Consider the following 21108-nt stretch of genomic DNA (forward strand, 5'->3'; position numbering starts at 1 on the left):
CGAGTGCTTTCAGAGGAAATAATGCCAGAAAACAAAATGCAACATACAAAACGCTATACGTAAAATTGCCCTGCACATCCCTTACGTCTCGGCTAAAGGACCCATCTGCTTTCCTGACCCCTCTCCCCGCCTCATCCAAGCGAAGTCGGATGCCCTCCCTTAATTGTCACAGCCTATTTTCCTACCTGCTCCTCAAATCCCCTCCCCTTTGAGGTTTTTGTGGGTAGGGCCTGTGGCTGGTTCCTCTCTGCCTCTCACTCTCCCAGCTCCCTGTGTCGCTTGGAGGAGGTGTTAGCGACCTAGAATGAGTGCCCCAATCAAGAGAGAGCCGCGCCTGGGCCTCCTTCAACAGAGCCTGCATTTCCTGTTCTCTCTCGAGTACGCTGTCAGCAGATCTTTACTAAAACCTGCTCTGTGCCCTACCCTGTCCTTGGCACTGGAGTCAGGGGAAGGGATTAGGCCCAGGTCCTCCTCTGACTGACCGTGCTAAGCCAGCTACCTGTTCTGAGCGAGCCCTCAGAAGACCAGAACGTGGATTTGCCTAACAGCTGCCTGGCTTAAGGGTTAGGCTGTTGATACAAAAATACACGTCTAACGTCATCTACCAGCACTCTCCCCCACTCTCTTCTTAAGCTCCAGTCGCACTGGCCTTCTTTAAAGTTCCTCAAACACATTGAACCTTCACCATCCAGCCTTTGTATCTGCGGTGGCTTCTCTGCCCTCCTACCTCTAGCTCCTCATATAGCTGTCCTCTCCTTCTTCCAGATACGGTTCAAGGTCTTCTCCTCAGAAGCTCCCACTTCTGACCAGTGCCTCTAGTCCAGAACTGGAGCATACTAATGTCTGCCTCCCTCCACCCGGTAAGGTTGAGTTTTCAGAGGTCAGGGAACCATGCTTCATCCATTTCTGAGAAAGGAGGATCCAGTCCCTGGCTCTGCACATAAGTGCTCAGTAAAACCTGGTGGACATGAGTTAATTCATTTGACCACCAAAATATTTCTTGAATAACAACTCTGTGCTGGAAAATTGGACAGAACAGAAGATGAGCCCCTGACCTAGGTTCTGTTAGACATATGCTCTGAGTCAGGGGTCTTAAGCTCAAATGGCAGATAGATAATATAATTGAGGGAAGTAGGTGGGATATAGGGAGTGGTGGGGACTATGGCACACTGGAGAGCAGGCAAGAAGGTGGACTTGTAATTGTTGGATCATTAAGAGAAGGTTAAAAGCTGGACTTTTATATGACATATCCCTTTTTTTTTAGTTCTAGCAATTAAGTAAAAAACGCTGTACAGACCAGACAAAACACATTTGTAGCATAAATTAATCACTCAGATTGCTAGTTTATCATTTCTGCCTAAGCCAACCTGCCTGTTCACTCATTTGTCTAAGAGAACACACTAGAGAAAAAGAAAGTAAAGCATGCTTAACTTCCTTTAAACTCGACTGCATTATTTCTCTTGAGTACCACACGATTTCTTTGGCAGTATGGGTGCATAACCCATTTAATACAAAAAGCCTGGGTCTTGAAGGCAGGAAGTGAGGGTCTATTACCAATTCACATCAAGAATGTGAACCTCTCAGAGCATGCTGCATTTTCTATGAGGCTAAAATGGTGCCTGGTAACTAAAAGTAGAATTAGCATACAATCCAGCAATTCAACTTCTGAATATATACTCAAAAAATTGAAAGCAGGGTTTCAAAGAGATATTTGAAACTTTTTTTAAATGTTTATTCATTTTGAGAGAGAGAGAGAAAGAGAGTGTGCATGAGCACATGATGGGGAGGGGCAGAGAGGGAGGGAGAGAGGGAGAATCCCAAGCAGACTCAATGCTGTCAGCGCAGAGCCCTAATGCGGGGCTCAATCTCACAACCGGGAGATTATGATTCCAGCTGAAATCAAAAGTGGGATGCTTAACTATCTGAGCCACACAGGTGTACCTCAAAGACATATTTGCACACCTATGTTCATAGTAGAACTATTCACAATTGCCAAAATGTAGAAGCAATCTGAGTGTCCATGGACAGATAAATGAATAAACAAAATGTGGTATATACATACAGTGGAATATCATTCAGCCTTAAAAAGGAAGGAAATTCTACATGCTACAACATGGATAAACCTTCAGGAGGTTATGCTAAGTAAAATAAGCTGGTCACAGAAGACAAATACTATATGATTCAACTTCTTTGAGGTACCTAGAGTGAAATTCAGAGGGTCAGAAAGTAGGATGGTGGTTGCCAGGAGAGGATAGGCAATTTTTAATGAATACAGTTTCAGTTTTTCAAGATGAAAAGTGTTCTGGAGACTGGCTGCCAAACAACATGAATGTACCTTGCATGACTGAACCGTACAGTTAGAAATGGTGAAGAAGCTGAGGCACCTGGGTGGCTCAGTCAGTTGAGCATCCAACTCTTGATTTTGGTTCTGGTCATGATCTCATAGTTTGTGGGTTCAAGCCCCACATCAGGCTTCATGCTGACAGTGCAGAGCCTGCTTGGGATTCTCTCTCTCCCTCTCTCTCTTTCCTTCCCCCCGCCAAATAAATAAATAAACAAACTTTTTTTAATGGTAAAGAAGGTAAACTTTATGTTATGTGTAATTTACCACAATTAAAAATAAAAATAGATGGTACCTGGGAACCAAAGCCCTGGCCTGGATAACAGGAGAAACATTTTGGTTTTCTCTCTGCCTGCAACATCATGATGTAACATCAGAAAAGCCAGTTCCCTCTGGATCTCAGTCTCCCCAACTATAGGATGGATAAGTACCAGATTATTAATCCAGTTTGGCTTTGATATTCTACAAAACAGGAAAATCCTGAGACTGCATGGATCTTCCTGGATCTGAAGCTGTGACTCTCACCTCAATAGCCCCTATGTTGGGTCCTCATGTCAGTGTAGCTTCTGCAAGAACCCTTCATCACATTATGAGTCTCAGGAGGAACCAAAGAGCTTTTTTTTTCCCACCTCTCTTTTTCTTTTCTTTTTTTTTTTTTTAATGTTTCTTTATTTATCTGGAGAGAGAGGGCACATGAGCAGGGAGGGGCAGAGAGGGAGAGAGACAGAGAATTCCAAGTAGGCTCCATACCATCAGTGCAGAGCTGGATGCAGGGCCTGAGCCCAAAACCACAAGATCATGACCTAAGCTGAAGTCAAGAATCAGACGCTTAATCACCTGAGACACCCAGGTGCCCTTCTCTCTTTTTTTAAACCTATATACAAAGCCTTTACCATACACCTTTACCTCAACCGGGTGTATCTCCCTTGAATTCCTCTTAGGGCCTTGCTCCTGATTTTCTGCAGATATTGGTTAAATCAGATTGGATTAACAATTGTCATCCCTCTATGTCACTATTTGCAAGATTTTTCACATCTACTATGTCATCCTTCCTTCAAAAGAGCTCTGCTAGATAAGACAGAGGCTATACTCATTATAGATTAAGAAAATGAGGCTGAGGCCACCACATCGAGCTCTCTCCCTTAGGATTTTCTCTCTATTCTTCAAGTCTTAGCTCCAGTGAAAGAAAAGCACCCATGCTTTAACCAATGATGACAGCATAGCGTGAACCAAAAGTTATGATTAGTCCAAAAAAAATTTTTTTTTAAATACCCAGCTCAAAAGTCACCCCTTCATTCCTTTGGCACCTTGTCTGACTTGCCCTGTGTCTCCAGTCTTCTGCTATATCTTAGAGTACTTATATAACTGGATTATGATTCTCTCATTAGTATCTGTCTTCCCCATTAGCTTCTGAGTTCATCAAGGACTGAATTTCATTCATCTTCATATTCTCCCAGGAACATGAAGTACATAGCTGGTACTCAATAAAAGTGCATAAATGAATGATGTGTGTTCTCTATGAACCGGCTGTCTTGTCCCTAGCTGTCATTCCTCTATACCACAGAGTTTCTGGTTACCAATAGCTTTCATTTTGAAAGTGATAGTATCTCCAGTAGAAGTGTAACACAGTCCTAAATCTGCTCACAAAAGTTTAGAATCCCTGAGTTTGGGCTGTGTTATTAGTGGCGCTCCCTGGTGTCCAAAAATGGCAAGTACAGCTATTACTGCGAAGCTGTACAGGGTCTGGCTGGGTAAGGAAGAGAGAGATCTTGGCTTCTAACAATTCTTCCTATGCTAGTTTCACAAAGAAAATCACCTCCTCTTCCAAAATCAAGTCTAGAATCTTACTACCAATGTTCATTAATTGACTTAACATATACTGAGCACCTGTTCATAACAACCCAGTTCCTATCCTTGAAGAGTTTGGTTTTGGGGGGAATTTGTATATGAATAGTAATATTCACTTATTGAGCATTTATTGATAATGTCTTGAGAGGAAATGGTACAGGGGCAAGTGAGGGAGCACAGAGGAGGAACAAGTAACTGCCTAAAGCAATCAGTGAGGCTGTGCAGAGGCACACAGATGGAGTGAGGGGGAGGGGTTCTGCAATTAGATTGCCTAGATTCACATCCAGGCACTGCTGTGTGACTCTGCACCAACTGAATTGCTCCTGGAACTCACCAGAGCTGAAGAAGGAGGAATTCCCAGAGGGGATTATGCCAAATGACCTGTACCACTCAGTTTGGTGGTACAAAGATGCAAAGGTGTTCTGGAGGCAAACAAGGCAACTATTATTCTGCCTGCCTGGGAGGAGAGACCCTCCACTAGATCATGCAAGCCCCTAGTCCTTCCTTCCCCCATCTAGTTAGTTCCTCAGAGGGATTCAGGAACAATGGATCAGAGGACGCAACTCTAGAACTTTGTTTCATTTGTCACTTCCCCTATTTGTTCTTTTTTGCTATCTCCTGTTTTGCTCATCATCTTCCCATGTCACGAAATGAAACATCGGGCTTGTCTTTGGTGGTAGCAATAAAAGGGAGTAATGAAAGAGAGACTCCTACTTTTAACCCTAAGGCAGGCTGAAAGAGGGGGAACACCAGGGGACCAAGAGGAGCCCCACCAAGCCTGAGTCCCCTAAGCCACATCAGAGAAAGGACAACACAGAATTAGGGTTAATCTGAAGATGCTGCAACTGGGGCTGAGCAGAAGACCTGTGTGGGCCATGCGTGAGCTATCGGGGCTGGAGCTCATGCAGACTAAGCTGGGAAGACCTGTTCGGAAGACATCAGGGCAGAGGTGAGATCATTTCAGGGCTTTTTTTCTTCCTCCTTTCTGTCTCTGCCCTGTTTTTTTAGGGGAGCCAAGTCATGGGCATACAGAGAATGTTTGTCGTACTCTGGGCAATCTGCTCAACACTCAACTTGCATTATTTCATAATCCCACAAAGCACATAGTATTGTCATTCCCATTTTAAAATGAAACTAAATGGCTCTGTTCTATGCTCTTATAGCACTCTGTACTTTTGTATACTTACCTGTTTAAGATCTATCTCCCTTGCTAGTTACATCAGGATGGGGACTTAACTGTGTTTTCACCTCTGTGTCATTGCCATGTGACATTATACCTAGCCTAGAGAAAGTTTTCAATAAAATGTGTTCAAAGAATGAATGAGAGAGTTCATATGACTTGTCAAAGGTCTCAACGTAAGTGATACAACCAGGAATTGAATCCTGGACTGTCTGGCTCCAGAAGCTATCTGTGATCTCTCTGTCCTACCTCTACCAAATACTCTCATATATCATCTCACTTTTTCTTTTTTAATGTTTATTTTTGAGAGAGAGAGAGCTTGCATGAGAGCAGGGGAGGGCAGGGAGGGAGAGGCAGAGAGAGTGGGGGACAGAGGATCTAAATTTTTTTTTAATGTTTATTTTTCTTTCAGAGAGACAGAGTGTGAGCAGGGGAGAGGCAGAGAGAGAGGGAGACACAGAATCCAAAGCAGGCTCCAGACTCTGAGCTGTCAGCACAGAGCCAGACATGGGTCTTGAACTCACAAACCAGGAGATCATGACCTGAACTTAACTGACTGAGCCACCCAGGGCCCCCCCTTGGCATCACTTCTAAATGTCCCAGTGGGTGTCCTTGTTTCTTAGCTGCTTGTAAGCACAAACATACACCACCTACCAAGAACTCACCTATTCATGGAAAGCAAGTAAGAGACTAGGAAGAAAAAACAGCCCTTTGGGGCTTGTTCCCTCTTCCTACACTCTTCAGCTAAGCATCTTCCTTTTCCAAGAACCCTTTGCAGACAGTTCCACCCCAGTACCTGTCTCCCACTCCTCTGGCCATATTGGTCCATCCTATATCTGTGCCATAAATGTGGTTCTAAGTCACCTGACCTCTGATGGTTCTACACATTTATTATGGCAACTTAATTCCACAGATGTATACTGACAGCAAATGGGTGCTCAGGCCTGCCTGTGCCAGGCCCAGTGGGTGAACACAAAGATGAATCAGACACAACCTCAAAGGATTTACAGCCAGTGGGGGAGACACACATTAGGCACAGATACAATTAACTAGAGCACAAAGCAAGATGACCTAAATGGTACTAAAGAGCGATGAGCAATATGCTGCATGCATAAACCTTGATTACTTAATTATTATTCTGAAGAGTATATCATAGAAAGTCAGAACTCAAAGGGTATCATCTAATTTAATCCCTTGTTTTCCAGTGGAGGAGTCTGAGACCCAGAGAAGGGTAGGCCTAGCATAAAGTCTCACTAGCAGGTCTGGCTGAGCCAAGACTAGACTTCAGGTCTTCTGAAGCCCAGCAGCCCAGGGCTCTTCCTCTTCTGGTAGCTTCATATGCAGCAGTCCCATGTCCCACCAGACCATGAAATCCTCCAGGACAAGTCAGGTTCTCCCACCAAAGTAAGCTGAACCAGGGCCAGGCATGCCCAAGACCTAAGGCTCTGGAAATGCAGTCTGACTTTTGGCCTACTGCATGTAATGTGCATCCTACTTTTACTACTATGCTTCTAAAACTGATTTTCAAATATTTTTTGCAGGAAACTTTTTTAAAATAAGCTCTTTATCCAGAACACTAGTATATAAATCAGATAAAAGCAAATTAACTCTGGTTTGAAAGGAAGGGAGGCCAGAGCGCTACCATTTTCCTGCCTTCAAGTCCTGGGAAGGGAACTCTAGGAACACAACTCGAACACCTTTGTCCTTCGAACACCTTTGTCGGACACAATTTTTAATGGCTTTATAGAAGCTGCTTTAGTTATGTAGTCCTCCACTAAATCCTGTTTTTTATGAAAACTCACAATCCTTTCTTCATTTATCAAACACCAAGCACCAACTGTGTGCTCCCAGTAGGATATCAAGGGGAATCAAATTACCTTTTTGTTTTTCCTGCTCTCCTCTTCTCCACAGAGAGGACTTTGTCCCAAGTGCTATGGAGAGGGAGGAGAGAGACCCAGCCTACACTTAGGAAGATCAGGACAAGCTCTGCCAGAAGGCTCATGGGAATTGAATTCATCTATTCAGTCATCTACCAGTCTGAATCTGACAGAGGTTCCACTTTGTTGCCCTACCTCATACCCGCTAGCTGTATGTACTATAGAGCACTTGAAATGTGTCTAGCCAAGATTCAGTCTAAGTGTAAAACACATACCATATTTCAAAGCCTTAGTATAAAAAAAATACTATAAAATACCCTATTCATTTTTATAGTCAATAGTTTTTATATTGGTTACATGTTGAATGATAATATTTTGGCTATATTGGGCTAAGTAAAACCTATCATTAAAATTGATTTTACCTGTTTGTTTTTACTTTTTGAAAAATGTAATCACTAGAAAATTTTAAGTTACATATGTGTCTTACATTATTTCCACTAGACAGCACTGAGAAAGACTATTGAGTGCATGGCAGAAGTGGGGTGGGGTGTATGTGTGTATGTGTGTGTGCACGTGTTTTGTCAGAGAAAGGATAATGGCAGCCAGGGAGGGAGTAGTCCATTAAGGCCAAATTGTGAAAGTCTGAGTGGATTTCACCTGGAAGTCAATACAGGAAAGAAGGCAGGCAGAGGGAACAGAATGGGCAAAGACCCAAAGATGTGGGTAGGCGTGTTGTGTTTAGGAAACTAATTCTTATAGCATGATTTTTTTTTTTTTTTTTTTTTTTTTTTTAAGAGAGAGCTAGCAGTCGAGAGGGGCAGCGGGGAAAGAGAGTGACAAAGCCAGAGAATCTCAAGCAGATTCCAGGCTCAGCACAGAGCAGGAGGCGGGGCTCGATCCCATGACCCAGGGATCATGACCTGAGTCAGACGCTCAACCGCTCAACCGCCTGAGCCACCCAGGCGCTCCCAGCGTGATTTTTTTTTTAAAGGCATTTGTTGAATGTTTACTTTGAGTCAGGCATTGACAGCAGATCTTGTACATCCACTTTCATGTTATCTCTCCACAAGTACAGAATGAAGGAGAGGTTATACTATTTTACCAAAGATAGAACTGGGGCTCAGAAAGGTTAAGCTATTTATTCTCGGAGTTGTTCTTCCCCTTTATCTGGAAAACCTCTTGGAGACAGGGAGCCTGTTTTAAATGCCTCCCAGTTTTCCTCCACAGTACACGGCAAGGAGTTCTGCACGTGGTAGGCGCTCAGAAACTTAGTGTTGAACGAAGGATATCCATTCCGAGTCTGAGCAAGACCTGGGTGCAGAAGCACCAGAGGGCGCCCACGAGCCTGCCCACCCACTGCACCCAGGTTGCCTGCAGGATCTCGGGCCTGGGTGCGGCCCTGCCGCCCTCAGCAGTTGAGCGCCGCGACTAGAAGAGCGGGCTAGGGGAGCCCTGAGTCCTGCATCCGCCCCGCCCCCTCCCCAGAGCCGGGGCGCACGAAGCAGCCGGTTGCGGAACGACGACACGACATCCTGTTTTTGGGGCCCGCGGCTCTTCAGGCGCCTCTGCTGATCTTGTCTTTCCCCGGGTGCTGACGCCAGCTCCCCTTCCCCCAGTCTGTGCACCCTCCCCAGGGGTCTGGGGCCTTCCCACAGCTGAATCACCACCACTCCGCACTCCCCCAGGGCTCGGGGCAGGGGTGGGGACTGCCCCAGACGGACCCATTCTGGCCAACCCCCAGCCTCGGCCAGCGATCGATCCTGGGCTTGACTGAAGGCACGCAGCCTAGGGGTGCCTGTTCTTAACATCTTCCCGCGGGGGGGGGGGGGGGCGCGAGATATGGGGAGGGGGGCAAAAGCCTAGCGCCTAGGCTAGGGCCTCTACTGGGGTGGGGGTGGCAAGGAGGAGACTGGGAGGACTGACCTTAGGAGGACCGACATTAGGAGGCCTGACTTAGGGGCCTCCGAGGCAGAGGGCTGGGGTCTGGCGGGAGTGGGGGTGGTGGGGGCAGGACCTTGCCGCGAGCAGGGCAGGCGGTGGGGGTGGGGGTGAGACCAGAGCTGGGGGCCCAGGCCGCCGCACTTCCTGGTCGGGCCCCGCCCCGCCCGGGCCCGCCCCCGCGCCCCGCCCCGGCCGGCCGGCCCGCCCCCCCCACTTCCTCCAGCCTCCCGCTCTCACTTCCTTCTCGAGCCCCGAGCCGCTGCCGCCGCCCCCAGCTCCCCCGCGGCGGGGAGGGCACCAGGTGAGGCCCGGCGCGGTCCGGCGGGCTAGGGGTCCGGGAGAGGGGAGCCCGGCCGGCGGGGACTGCGTGTGGACGCGGGCCCGGGAAGTTTGCTTGCGGGAGGCCGCGGGCGGGAGCTTCTCGGCTCTCTGCAAGTTGGGCGGGCGCGGCCGGCCGGGCGGGGCGGGGAGCCGGCCACTGCGAGCCGGCGGCGGCTCTGAGAGGGTGGCTTTCTGTACCGAGGGAGGCTGCCCCGGTTCCCGGGAGCCGCGAGGGACCACTGAGGTGGGAGGGTCTCCCGCTCTGAGAGAAAAGTCTCTGAAGTGGAAGAGCTGGGACATGGGACTCGGGGGTGGGGTGACCTCAGAAGTTTGGGGAGGGGGGTTCCGAAGTGTGTGAGGGAGCGGGCCTTCTGGGCTGGAGAAGGCGCTCCCTCTGCTCCGGCAGTTGTGACACTTGGGAGGTTGGAGGGGGGCGGTGTCTGTGGCCTGTGAAGCCTTAGACTGCAGAGAAAGAGCTCCCTCTCTGGAAGATCTGTGCCAATCCGGACCCACACTCACAGGCTGCAGTTCAAGGTCCTGTGCGCTCAGAGGAGGGCGGGGGAGCTCCGCCAGCCCGCCTCTGTCTGTATGTCTGTTTTTCTGACGCCCATCCTCTCCATCCATGGAATCAAGCAACAAGTATTTAGTAAGCAAACATCCTCTGTGCCTAGCTGACCTGGGACTGGCCTTTCTCTTTTGGGGTAAACTGAGGAAGGAGAGGTCCTGGTTTTGTCCAGTGCCTAGAGGTGCTGATAGCCCCTAACAAGATGGCATCACTGAAAGCAGGACTGAGAGCTAGAGAGGAGCTTTGAGGAGCTAGAGAGACTAGAGCTTCTGGGAGGCAGCAGGGGCTCTGGACTTGGGAAATTATTGGGAGCATCTCCCACTACCCCCCACCCCATCGCTAGTCCCTAAACTGTATACATTCTCATTTCTCTTCCTCTGTTCCTACTTCAGACCCTATCCACAAACCCTCCATCGTCCTCTTCTTGCATCCTTTTCAGTGTTTTCACCTAAACACACAGTCATGCCTATGTCCTGTCCTGTCACCTGCTCTGCCTCTGTGTCCATCTCTGTTCCCTGCAGATTTCCTCCTTCCTTCCTTGCCCAACTTCTGGCTCCCAAACACATACCCACCCTCTTGCATCTTCCACCATCCCTCACTCCTCTCATTCTCTCTATCCTCTTCCCTTTCAGTCACTTATCTCCAACTTTGGGGTCTAGATCTTTGATTGAGTTTGAAAGCCTTTTCAAATCTCCCTACCTCAGAGAGACAGTGATAGAGCCAATTAAAGGGCTGGTAACCCTTTCTATATGTGTGTTTGCATGGGATTGTCAGTGTGTCTATATCTTTATCTTTTGGAGACAAAATAACTGCCCTCAGCCTTGAAATGGCTCAGAGTAGGGGAAGCCAGCAGAATGAAGGGAACCTGCAGTGGGTGAGGTTGTGGTTAGGCAGGAAGAAGCAGTCGGTAGCAGTCAGGGTAGAGTGACACAGGAATAAGACTGGTAAGAGAGGCCATGGGAAATCAAAATCACCCAGACCCTTTGTTGCTTAACCAAGAGGCCAGGTCTGGAGGCTGGGGGATAGCCCAAAGGTCCCTGACTCCAATGCTTACTGGTGGCAACACCACCTGTTAGGGAGAATGGGACCAGGTCAGCTAGGTGTGATGGAAGGAAAGGGAGAGGGCAAAGGTAGGATTCTGGAGGAAAGACTATGGCTGGTCTAACTTCAGTCTTAACTGTTTTAGTTCCAATTCAGGAAAAGAAGAGGGTTGTAAGGCAAAGGTGTCTGCCCCCTCTTCCCTACTGCCTTCAGGGGCCTTCCCAGGCTGGGAATCCACGTGCCCTGGGCTACAGCAAGGCGTTGGTGACCAGAAGGCCCTCTGCTGACCCCTCTGACTTCAGGCATCCTTAATATTCCCCCTCTCACCCAGGAGCCTACTCCCCCTCTTTCAAGAATTTCTCCCGAGTCTAACTTCAGCTCAGTCTGGGTTTATAAGCTCTTGTCCCCATTCTAAAGCTCCTTCCTCAAGTCTTTGGGAAGCATACTGATAGATCCTGCCTCTCTACCTCCTTAAGTCTACTGTATTCATTTTTCTCCATTAGAAAAAAAAGAGAAGTAGAGGGGAACTTTTTTGGGATTCCCAAGCACAGCTAGATTTAAGGGCTAATCTGGTTCCTCATTCTGTTCTCTTCCCTTTGCACAGTTGTCCCTCTCCCATGAATCATCCCTTCTTCCACCCACCTATATCTCCTGTTATTTCTGGGAGGTATAGGGTATTCCACTCCAGGAGGAAATCCCAGGGACCTGCAAAAAATTCCAGTTCAGAGAAGGATGTTCATGCAAGGTCCTTTTTCAGCATCATGGCTCATTAAAAAACCATTCAGGAGTTCTGACTCCCCACCTGCTTAAACCAGTACTTATTTTAGGAAGAAATGGCTAATGTGAGATTGTCACAGATCCTGGTTGGAAATCTAGGATATGGAGAGTTGTTTCTGGCCAGCTTGTTTGGGCAGATGAGGTGGCTGATATGAGCTTTTAGGAGGTCTTAAACAGCAACATAGGAGAAGCTGTAGCTATAGTGAGACAGATATTACAATGAGGGTAGCTGGGCAACTAGGAAGAAGGTGGGGCCCTGGCCCAGAGTGAAGACCTCTCTCTCCATGCACAGTGTAAACCCATTAGTGGTGAGGCTTGTAGGAGTATGTGAGGAGGGAAACCAAAGACAAAGCCTGGGCCACCTCCCCAGAACAGATTGGTTTTCCTGTCTAGGGTCTAGCTTCCTCTTTTGTCCTCATGTCATGGGCGGAGGGCATCTCCCCAGGAGCTAGAGCCTAGAGTTGTTGCTCCTCAGTTGGGGCAGGGTAGGATGGCTGTCTATACAGTAATGTCAATGCTGAATCATAGCCTAGTATGGTCTAGGCATGAGAGTCAAGGGAATGTGGAAGCAAAAAGGGCTCAGGCATCAACCAGATCCCTTTGGCCCATTTCCGGAAAGAATAAACCATTGTAGGGTCATCCTGAATGAGACCAGAGACATGGGCCTATTCCCAGCTAGAGTAACAGACCTCACCTTCTCCTTTGTGGAAGTGACATCAGACTGGAGGTTAGGAGACCCAGGTCCTTGTCCTGGATTTGCTCCCAATTCTGTATAACCCAGGTCAACTTGGTCTCTTGTAGCTCAGCTCCAGCATTAAGGAGTTGCCTGTCAGTACCTCCAGTGAGCATAGAGAATACTGAGAGCTCTAACTCTTCTTCCCCCAAGAAGCTCCTCATAGCAGTGCCCCTAACCCTGGGCCCTCCTGTCTCATGCCAGCCTTGATCAGAGGCCTGAGTAGTCTCTATCTGTTCAGGGACAGGACCTGCGGCTTCTTCCCCCCAAAGCACAAGGATTCTTACAGGTTGAGAGAAGAGAAGTAGGCAGAGCGTTGGGGATTTTGCTAGGGGGCAGCAATACGGGGGAGTACCCTGTGCCCTGCTCCAGCTCTGCCCCACTGACAGTGGAAAATAGATGCCGGAGTTTCCTCCCTGATGTGTTTTTCCCTTGTGGAAACCCCCTCAGACCTGGGGCGGGGCCCAAGGGATAGGGCGCCCTGGGTCTCTCTGGGTATTTTCAGAGGCGGGGGGCAGGATTGGGAGGATGACATTTCTGTAAAGCATGGCATTTCTGTATAGCATCGTGTGAAATGAGCAAAGGCAAAGGAAGTGCCACTTCACAGGCCTTTCGTGGGGCCCCCAGGACTGCTGAGCTGCTGTTAGGTGGGGAGGAGGAAGAGAGGAGGAAGCAAGTGTTGGAGCCTTCCTCTGTGCTGCCTGGTGGGGGAGGGTCAGTCTCCTTAGCTCCCCCAGCCAGAGCTGCCCTGGTCCTAGGGTTCACCCTTTGAGGAGCACCCCAAGTGCTGGGATGGTGAGAGAAGGAAGGGAACTGGGACTTAGTGAAAGGGTCCCAGCCCCCCACAGCCTTCCCAGCTACAACCATCTCGGATCTCATTTCCTCCTCCTTCTAGTCCCTAGTAGGTAGAGTCAGCTCTCTTTGCCTCTTACCCTACTGCTGCCATGCAGGCTCCTCTGCAGGGCTGAAGGGTGTAGAATAGCAAGAAGCAGAGAGTTCTTCGGCCTACATTCTTTTTTTTTTTTTTAAGGCTGGGAACTAGACTCTCTTGGGTTCTGTCCCTGCTGATGGGGAGAAGGGGAAGAACGAGGGAGACTCAGCCCTTGGCCTCATCCCAGCCCCACACTGACCTCATGTCTCCCCCCAGCTTCCTCCTCCCAGCCCAGCTGCAGCCAGCTGCAGCCCCTTTGAGCCTTTTCATATCACCTCTCCACCTCTCCTGCAAAACAAAGATTTGCAGAGCTTCTAAAGCCATCTCCAACACCACCCCTGATCCTCACCTCATCCTTGACCAAGGGTCTTCCAATATTACCAGTCCTTATCCTTATCAGGATCACTTTTCCTACCCATCTTCCTCATCACCTCTGGGCCAGCTATCCCTGGATCCTGCCTCCGCACCCCCCCCCCCGCCCCCACCTTCCCACCTGAGGATAGGGCAATCTAGCCTGTGTGTTCATTACTCTAAATTGTACTCCATAGAGGAAGGAGGAAGTGGGTTACCCTTGTCTTGTGTCTCCGGGGCATGGAGGCTCTTTCTTGTTCCCAGAGTCAGAGTCTGGATTGATGGGGGAGGAGATGTGTATCAGTCTGCAGCTTTTGCTCAGCCCTCTGCTGGGCTTCTGGAAGTAAGCAGGACAGACTTTCCTCCTTATGAGGCATCCAGTTGAGTGCAATGTATAGTAGAGACAGTGCTGGGGAAGGTAGGGCAGGAGAGGGGGTTGCTTTGATGTCCTCGAGAAGCTGGGGAACAGAACTGGGCCCTGAAGGACTGGGAGACTCTGAGGCAGGGAAGCAGAATTCCAAGAAGAGGAACTCCTCTGTGCAAAGACATGAGGGATGGATTGAGTTCATTCAGTTATTTACTAATAGCCACTGTGTGCTGTGCTCAGCCCAGGGAGACAGATCAGCTAGGACCTTGCCCTCTAGACCCTCTCAGTCCAGTGATGAGAGATAAGATTCAGTTCAGCCTCCATGTGATACAAGATAGAATGTACCTGTGAGAAAAATAAGGACCAGACCTGGGATGGGATAAGTCATTTGGGATTTGGGTGATTTGCAAAAACTTTCCTGGAGGAAGTGGCAAGAGTACTTGGCTCTGGAGGACGGATGTTGGAGGTGGGGGTAGGGAGGGGTTGATGGATGGAAATAGGGGAGAAATGCTGGATTCCCACAGGGACAGCCAATATTGTTGCTTGCTGTATTTTGAAGAAGAGTATGTGGAGGCTGCTTGTAGAGGGTCAGGGTGATGTGACCAGAGCTCAGGGAAGAGAATGCCCACAGACGGATTATAGTTAGAATGAATTTCAAGGAGGGCTGTAGAAGGGGATCCCCAGATCTGGGAGGCAGGTTAGAAGGCTACAGTAAGTTCCCATTGCCTCCACACTCCCCCATCTGTTACAGCCCATTCCTCCCCTCCCCCACTCCTAGTTGGGACACTTCCCCTACTATAACGGCCACAGATCTGGCAATCAATCTGCTGCTTCCTTTCCCTCCCCCATTCTGGGCCTGCCTGGGCCACACCCCAAGACCAGGTCCCATTGGGTGAAAGCTGGGCTCCAGGGACCACATTAGCCTCCTATGAGTTGTGCTCCCATGGACTGCTCCTTGTGGGAGCCAGATCAAGCTGGTAGTGTGAGGAGAGACTTTTGCTTATCTAAGTCAAAGCTTTTGGCTGTGGGGTTATTGTCCAATTCTGGGCTTCTATGGCATCTATCCACATTTCAGTAATGGGGCAGAAGCAAACCAATCAGAAGGCAGTGGCTGCACACTCCTGTGTGCCCATCCCTATACTTAGCTTTTCTGTGAGGGCAGTGGAGAGAAGCTCAAGCTTCAGTATTGGGGGGCACTCACAAGCTAGGAAACTTACATATGACTATCAGAGGAGAATCACACCGAGCCAAAGCCATAGCATGGCTACTAAAAGGGGTAGCCATGCTATGGACTCATGGGACTGTGAGACTGAGGCTAGGCCTTGAGTCAGGAAGATGGGAGAGGGTTAAAGGGACAACAGCATACGGAAGAGCAAGAGGAAAAGTCCAGAGGCAAGAATGAACCTGGATCCTTTACAAAGGACGGTGGAAATCCCTCTGGAGCAGAGAGCTGGGAACTCACATTTACAAAGCACAAATATTGCACTTAATCCTTATAACAACCTGATAGGTTTGGTGCTATTAGCTCATAAGGGGAAGAACTAGGATTTAAACCCAGGTCTATCTGACTCCAAAACCTCTACCAGATTATGAGGAACTCTGAACACCAAGGTGAGGGACCAGGCATGATCTGAATTAATTTCGGGATATAAAGCCAGAATAATACTACATATATTTGCAAACCTTAATTTATTATTTACTAAACAAAAATCCTTTAAAAAAAAAAAAAAAGTCACCTAGTAAATAAGTCACAGATGATCCCTGACCCCAGGCAGACCAGGCCTCTCTCATGATTGGCCTCTGTAGCACTGACTGATGCTTCTTATATGCCACAGGTTAGACCCTGCCTTCTAGTATGTGCCCTCCTTAAATGATCTGTGGGAACTTATTTGACCCAGCTCAGGCCATAGGATTTCAGAGAAAAGAGTTGTCCTGGGAGAGAGGATAAGGGTCTGAGCTACACCTGAGCAGGGAGAATTGGGATGATGCCACCACTGGATGCCTGCATACATGGTGCTTCCTGCCTCTTGGGATAAAAGGCATTGCTTTTGTTACCTCTTGTGCACATAGCACTTCCCAGTTTACAAAGCACATTAATTCCCATGCTCAGGGATCCTCACAGCTGCCCTTTGAAGGCAGGGAGAGCAAGTATTATCGCTCCTGTTGTACAGATAAAGAAACAGAGGCTCCAGGGAGGGAAGTGACTTACTTGCTTAAGGTCTCTAAGACAGCTGGTAAGGGGTAACTTGGAGGCTATGTGACACATTTGAAGAAAACATGGGACTTTGGGTGACAAAACTGGGGTTTGTGTCCTGGCTTCCATGCTAACTAGCTGTGTGATGTTGGGTTCCTTTAAGTGCCCTGAGTTTGTTTCCTAATCTGTAAATTAGGAATATTACCAGCGGGTTGTTATAAGGATCAAATAATATAACATCATGTACCTATAAAAGGTTGTACCATGTGAAGGCTTTTGATCAAGGGGCAGAGTCAGCAGGTGAATCCAAGAGGTCAAATTCAGGTATCCAGTGCTCTTGTTTCTGTACCACACTGCTTCTGCTTTGCCCTGTTTCTGGACACTACCTCACTCAAGATCCTTTTCCGGTGTCAGTCCCTGTTCCCTTGCCAGCCCGGAAGCTACTCTGTCCCTCCCAGCTTCTTTGAGGGCTGATTTACTGATTGCCGGTTGATAACCCCTCCCTAGAGAGCTGCCCGGAGCCAGCTATACTTCCAGTCTCTTGGGCCTTGTGACTGCCGGCCAGAGTTCCCTCCTTGCCTTCCTGCCTGGGCCAGCCCAGTGTTGGGCTTGTAGGGGAAGAGTTCCCAGTCACACTACCACACCCACTCCTCTGCTCTGTGTGGGACTGAAGATTTACAAGCCCAAGAGGCCTGATCTCAAAATGCCAGGGTCTCCCAGATAATCCTGTGGACACAAGTGATGGACCTTTCCCCCCACCCAAAAAAAACTGGTTGTTTCTTTCCCCAGGGAAGGCATCACAGAATTCTGAGAATGAATGTGCCCTAACTTGCCCCAATTGCCCAGGCGTTTTGCATTTGCTGACTCAGTCCTCCCACCCCCACCCTGTGCTCCTGGGGGCCTTTCATATGCCCATCATCCTATCCCCTGCTCCCAGGGTTTTTGATGTCTCATTTCATCTACCTAGTACCCTTGTCACAGGCATTTTTCTCCCCATTTCATGGATTGGGAAGCTGAGGCCCAGAGAAGCTAAGTGCCTCATGCTGGGTTGCAGTGAGTCAGCAGCAGAGCAGAGCTGGGACTAGGATTTATGTTAGGTCTCTTGACTCCCAGTCTGAGGTTCTCTCCATTGCCTTAGGGGACCCTTATTTCCTTCCCAGAGCCATTCCCTGAGGTTCTCTATCCTCTCACCTGAGGTTGAACGCATGTTTATTCATTCAAATAAGATGGAAATATTTTTAATCCCCAGAGGGGCAACCTCAGGGAGTGACACCATCTCCCTCCAAGCTGGGACCAAGTCCTGGGTCCTGTACAGCTCCCATATGACCAGAATTCCTTTTCTGCTTCCCAGGGAGGGATTCCTTCCCCCCCCCCCCCCCATTTGATTTTTGAGGCTTCTGAACCAATGGTTGAGAGGTCAACCTGAGGGGTAAGGGGTTCTCAGACCAGGGTATAGTATGTGTGAAGTGAAATGGGGAAAATGGGCTCGTGGTGATGGTGCTTGGGTAGAACAAGAGATAACTTAGAGACTGGGTGGGTCTAAAACAGGGCCGTCCCTTCCAGGGAGCACAGACCTGGTTGTGGGAGAGAGTCAGGGAAAGGAAGTCACATACTGGCCAGAAAAAAAGTCCCCCATGGCCAAGAGGAAGTAGCCAATGAGAGGAGGAATCTTGCCATAGCAGTATAAATAATCACAGGGCTTCCGGAAGCTCTGCTCTGTCCCAGAATTCAGAAGTTCCTCTCCCCAAGGCCCTGTGAACTACAGGGGAGACCAGGGTATTGGCTGGAGCTGGGACTTCTCTCATACTTACCCCACTAATAATTACAGCAGCCTGTTTATTTGGCACTTCCTGTGTGCCACACCTCATGCCAAACACTTGCTTCACATTAGCTCATTTCATACTCTTGACAATTCTAACACAATAGGCAAGATTGTTCCCATTTTACAGATGAGAAAATTTAGACTCAGGAAACTTAAATATGTTGCCCAAGATCAAACATGACTGGTTGGTGGAACTGAGATTAGAATCCCTGGCCAATCTGACTCCAGCATATATTCTCAGTGATAGTGCTTTAATGTCACTATGTTTTCTACCCGAGTTTAAAAGCTTCTGAAATTTTTCAGAGGCACATGCCATGATCTCAGGAAAAGGACAGAGGAAGTAAATGTTTTCCTCTTCCATCCATTCCTCTTGTCTGGGCTTGGAGGATCTACCTCACCCCACCAAGAGCCTTGAGAGAAGATGCTAATGTCTGGGAGCCACAGCCTCTGCCTCATTCATCATCATTACACACCCAGATTCCAGACCAAATCCCAGCCCTGGCACAATCTCCAGTATTCTCTTGCACTGAGTTGCCAGATAGGGTTTGTTGTGCTTACAAGAATTATGGGGTCAGCTCTCCCTCCTTTTCCTCACCTCTCAGGCACCCTGGATTGAGATAGGGCAGCCGTCTAGAGAAGTGTGCTCCTTACTCAGCAGGTTTCTCATTGTGCCTTTTGGTTTGCACACAGTAGCCAAGGTGTCAGGCTTAAGAGTTAAAACATAGTGCACTGGGCAGAATAAGCCCTGAGTTGATAGAGACTCCACACTGCATCTCAGAGTGACCTGGGACAGCTGCTCTGTGCTAGAACCCCTCTCTAGTCTACTCAGTGGGAGGGGTCCCTGTCTGGTAGAGGATCTGGTAGATCCCTACACTTGTATACTGTCTTTTTGTGTTTATACTGCCTGGAGGAAAAGGAAAAAAGTAGCTAATGCTTAGTATGACCAAGGCACTGTTCTAAATGCCTTACATGTATTAATTTACATAATCCTTACAACAACCCAATGAGGTAGATATTATTTTATCCTCATTTTACAGGTAAGAAAACTGAAGCATAGAGAGGTTAAGTAATTTGTCCAGGGTCACACATGTACAAATAGCAGAACCAAGACTTAACCTTACTCAGTTTGGTACCAGAACTTAGGTGCTTCACATAATACATAATGCCATCTTCCTTACACCTGAGTATCTTTGCTTGGTCTTAGGGCCTCTCTCTCACTGTGTATCTGCCTCTCTAACATCTGTCTTGATGGGGTTGCAGGATGGTGTCAGGTTAAGAGAACAGGAACTGGTTTCCTTCTGTGTGTCCCCATTCTTCTTCCCAATGGGTAGAGGCCTCCATAACCATGAGTGTCCCTTTGATCTGTCCATAGGTCACTGCATCCAGAGGGGCCCAGAAGGGGAAGGAGGCATTGCCTCCACTGTAGCAGCTGCACCCACGATGCAGAGCATCAAGTGTGTGGTGGTGGGCGATGGGGCTGTGGGCAAGACGTGCCTGCTCATCTGCTACACGACTAATGCCTTCCCCAAGGAATACATCCCCACAGTGTTCGATAATTACAGTGCCCAGAGTGCGGTTGACGGGCGCACAGTGAACCTGAACCTGTGGGACACAGCGGGCCAGGAGGAGTATGACCGACTCCGCACACTCTCCTACCCTCAGACCAATGTCTTTGTCATCTGTTTCTCCATTGCCAGTCCGCCCTCCTACGAGAATGTGCGGCACAAGTGGCATCCGGAAGTGTGCCACCACTGCCCCGACGTGCCCATCCTCCTGGTGGGCACCAAGAAGGACCTGAGAGCCCAGCCTGACACCCTACGGCGCCTTAAGGAGCAGGGCCAGGCGCCCATCACACCGCAGCAGGGCCAGGCCTTGGCCAAGCAGATCCATGCTGTGCGCTACCTCGAGTGCTCAGCCCTGCAGCAGGACGGCGTCAAGGAAGTGTTTGCTGAGGCTGTCCGGGCTGTGCTCAACCCCACGCCCATCAAGCGTGGGCGGTCCTGCGTCCTCTTGTGACCCTGGCACTCAGCTTGGAGGCTGCCCCTGCCCCCCCACCAGTTGTGCCTTGGCGCCTTGTCTGCCCCCAGCTGTGCCTTAAGGACTAATTCTGGCACCCCTTGCCAGGGGGCTCCCTGAATGCCCTTTTCTCTGAATGCCTATTTCTCCTTAAGGAGGCCCACGGAGAAAGGGGCTTTGGGCCCTGCCCCACTCTGCTTGGGAACACCAGGTATTCCTGAGAGCTCACCCAGGCCAAGGTTGGACCCCTCCCCAAGAAGCCAACCCAGTGCCCCTCCCCCATTTTCCCTACTGACCAGTTGATCCAGCTTTCCACACAGATGTTGCTGCCTATTATGGTGCCTTCTCTCAGGTTAGGAGCTCTCAGCTGTCCCTAACCTTTCCCTGGCTGCTCTTCGAATTGCTCCCCCCCTCAAGATGCTCTCTCCCTTTCCCAAAGAAGGAGCCATAGAATCCTGAGAAGATGAATGTGCCCTAACCTACCCCCATGTGCCCAGGCCTTATGCATCTGCTGACTGACTCAGTCCCCCTCCCTCCCCAGGCTCCTGGGGGCCTTTTCTACCCCCATCAGCATCAATAAAACCTCCTGTCTCCAGTGGCCCTGGCTCCTCCCTGTGTGCTGGGCATTGGGGGTTGGGCAGGGGATGGGCATGGGCTAGGGCTCCCCAGAGACTGGGAGCCTTTTGTTTCCTATAAAAGGGGACAGGAGACAATAGGCTTCATTGTGGTTCCCCCCAGCCCCCAATTTCCCTAACAAAGATCTGGGCTCCCTTGGAGGGGCCAGTCTTGCTCTGGGGCCCAGC

At 49.1% G+C, this 21108-nt stretch overlaps 1 protein-coding gene across 1 annotated transcript; it reads left to right on the plus strand.

Annotated features, from left to right (window-relative positions):
* The first annotated feature begins 9359 nt into the window (after window positions 1-9359).
* Window positions 9360-20903, plus strand: RHOG (ras homolog family member G). The gene is made up of 2 exons (XM_060605774.2): window positions 9360-9488; window positions 19662-20903. The coding sequence occupies exon 2, from the start codon at window positions 19730-19732 to the stop codon at window positions 20303-20305; it is 576 nt and encodes a 191-aa protein (XP_060461757.1). The 5' UTR covers window positions 9360-9488; window positions 19662-19729; the 3' UTR covers window positions 20306-20903.
* The last annotated feature ends 205 nt before the right edge of the window (window positions 20904-21108 follow it).

Source organism: Panthera onca, chromosome D1, assembly GCF_046562875.1.
Source record: "Panthera onca isolate mPanOnc1 chromosome D1, mPanOnc1 haplotype 2, whole genome shotgun sequence".
Lineage (NCBI taxonomy): Eukaryota > Metazoa > Chordata > Mammalia > Carnivora > Felidae > Panthera > Panthera onca.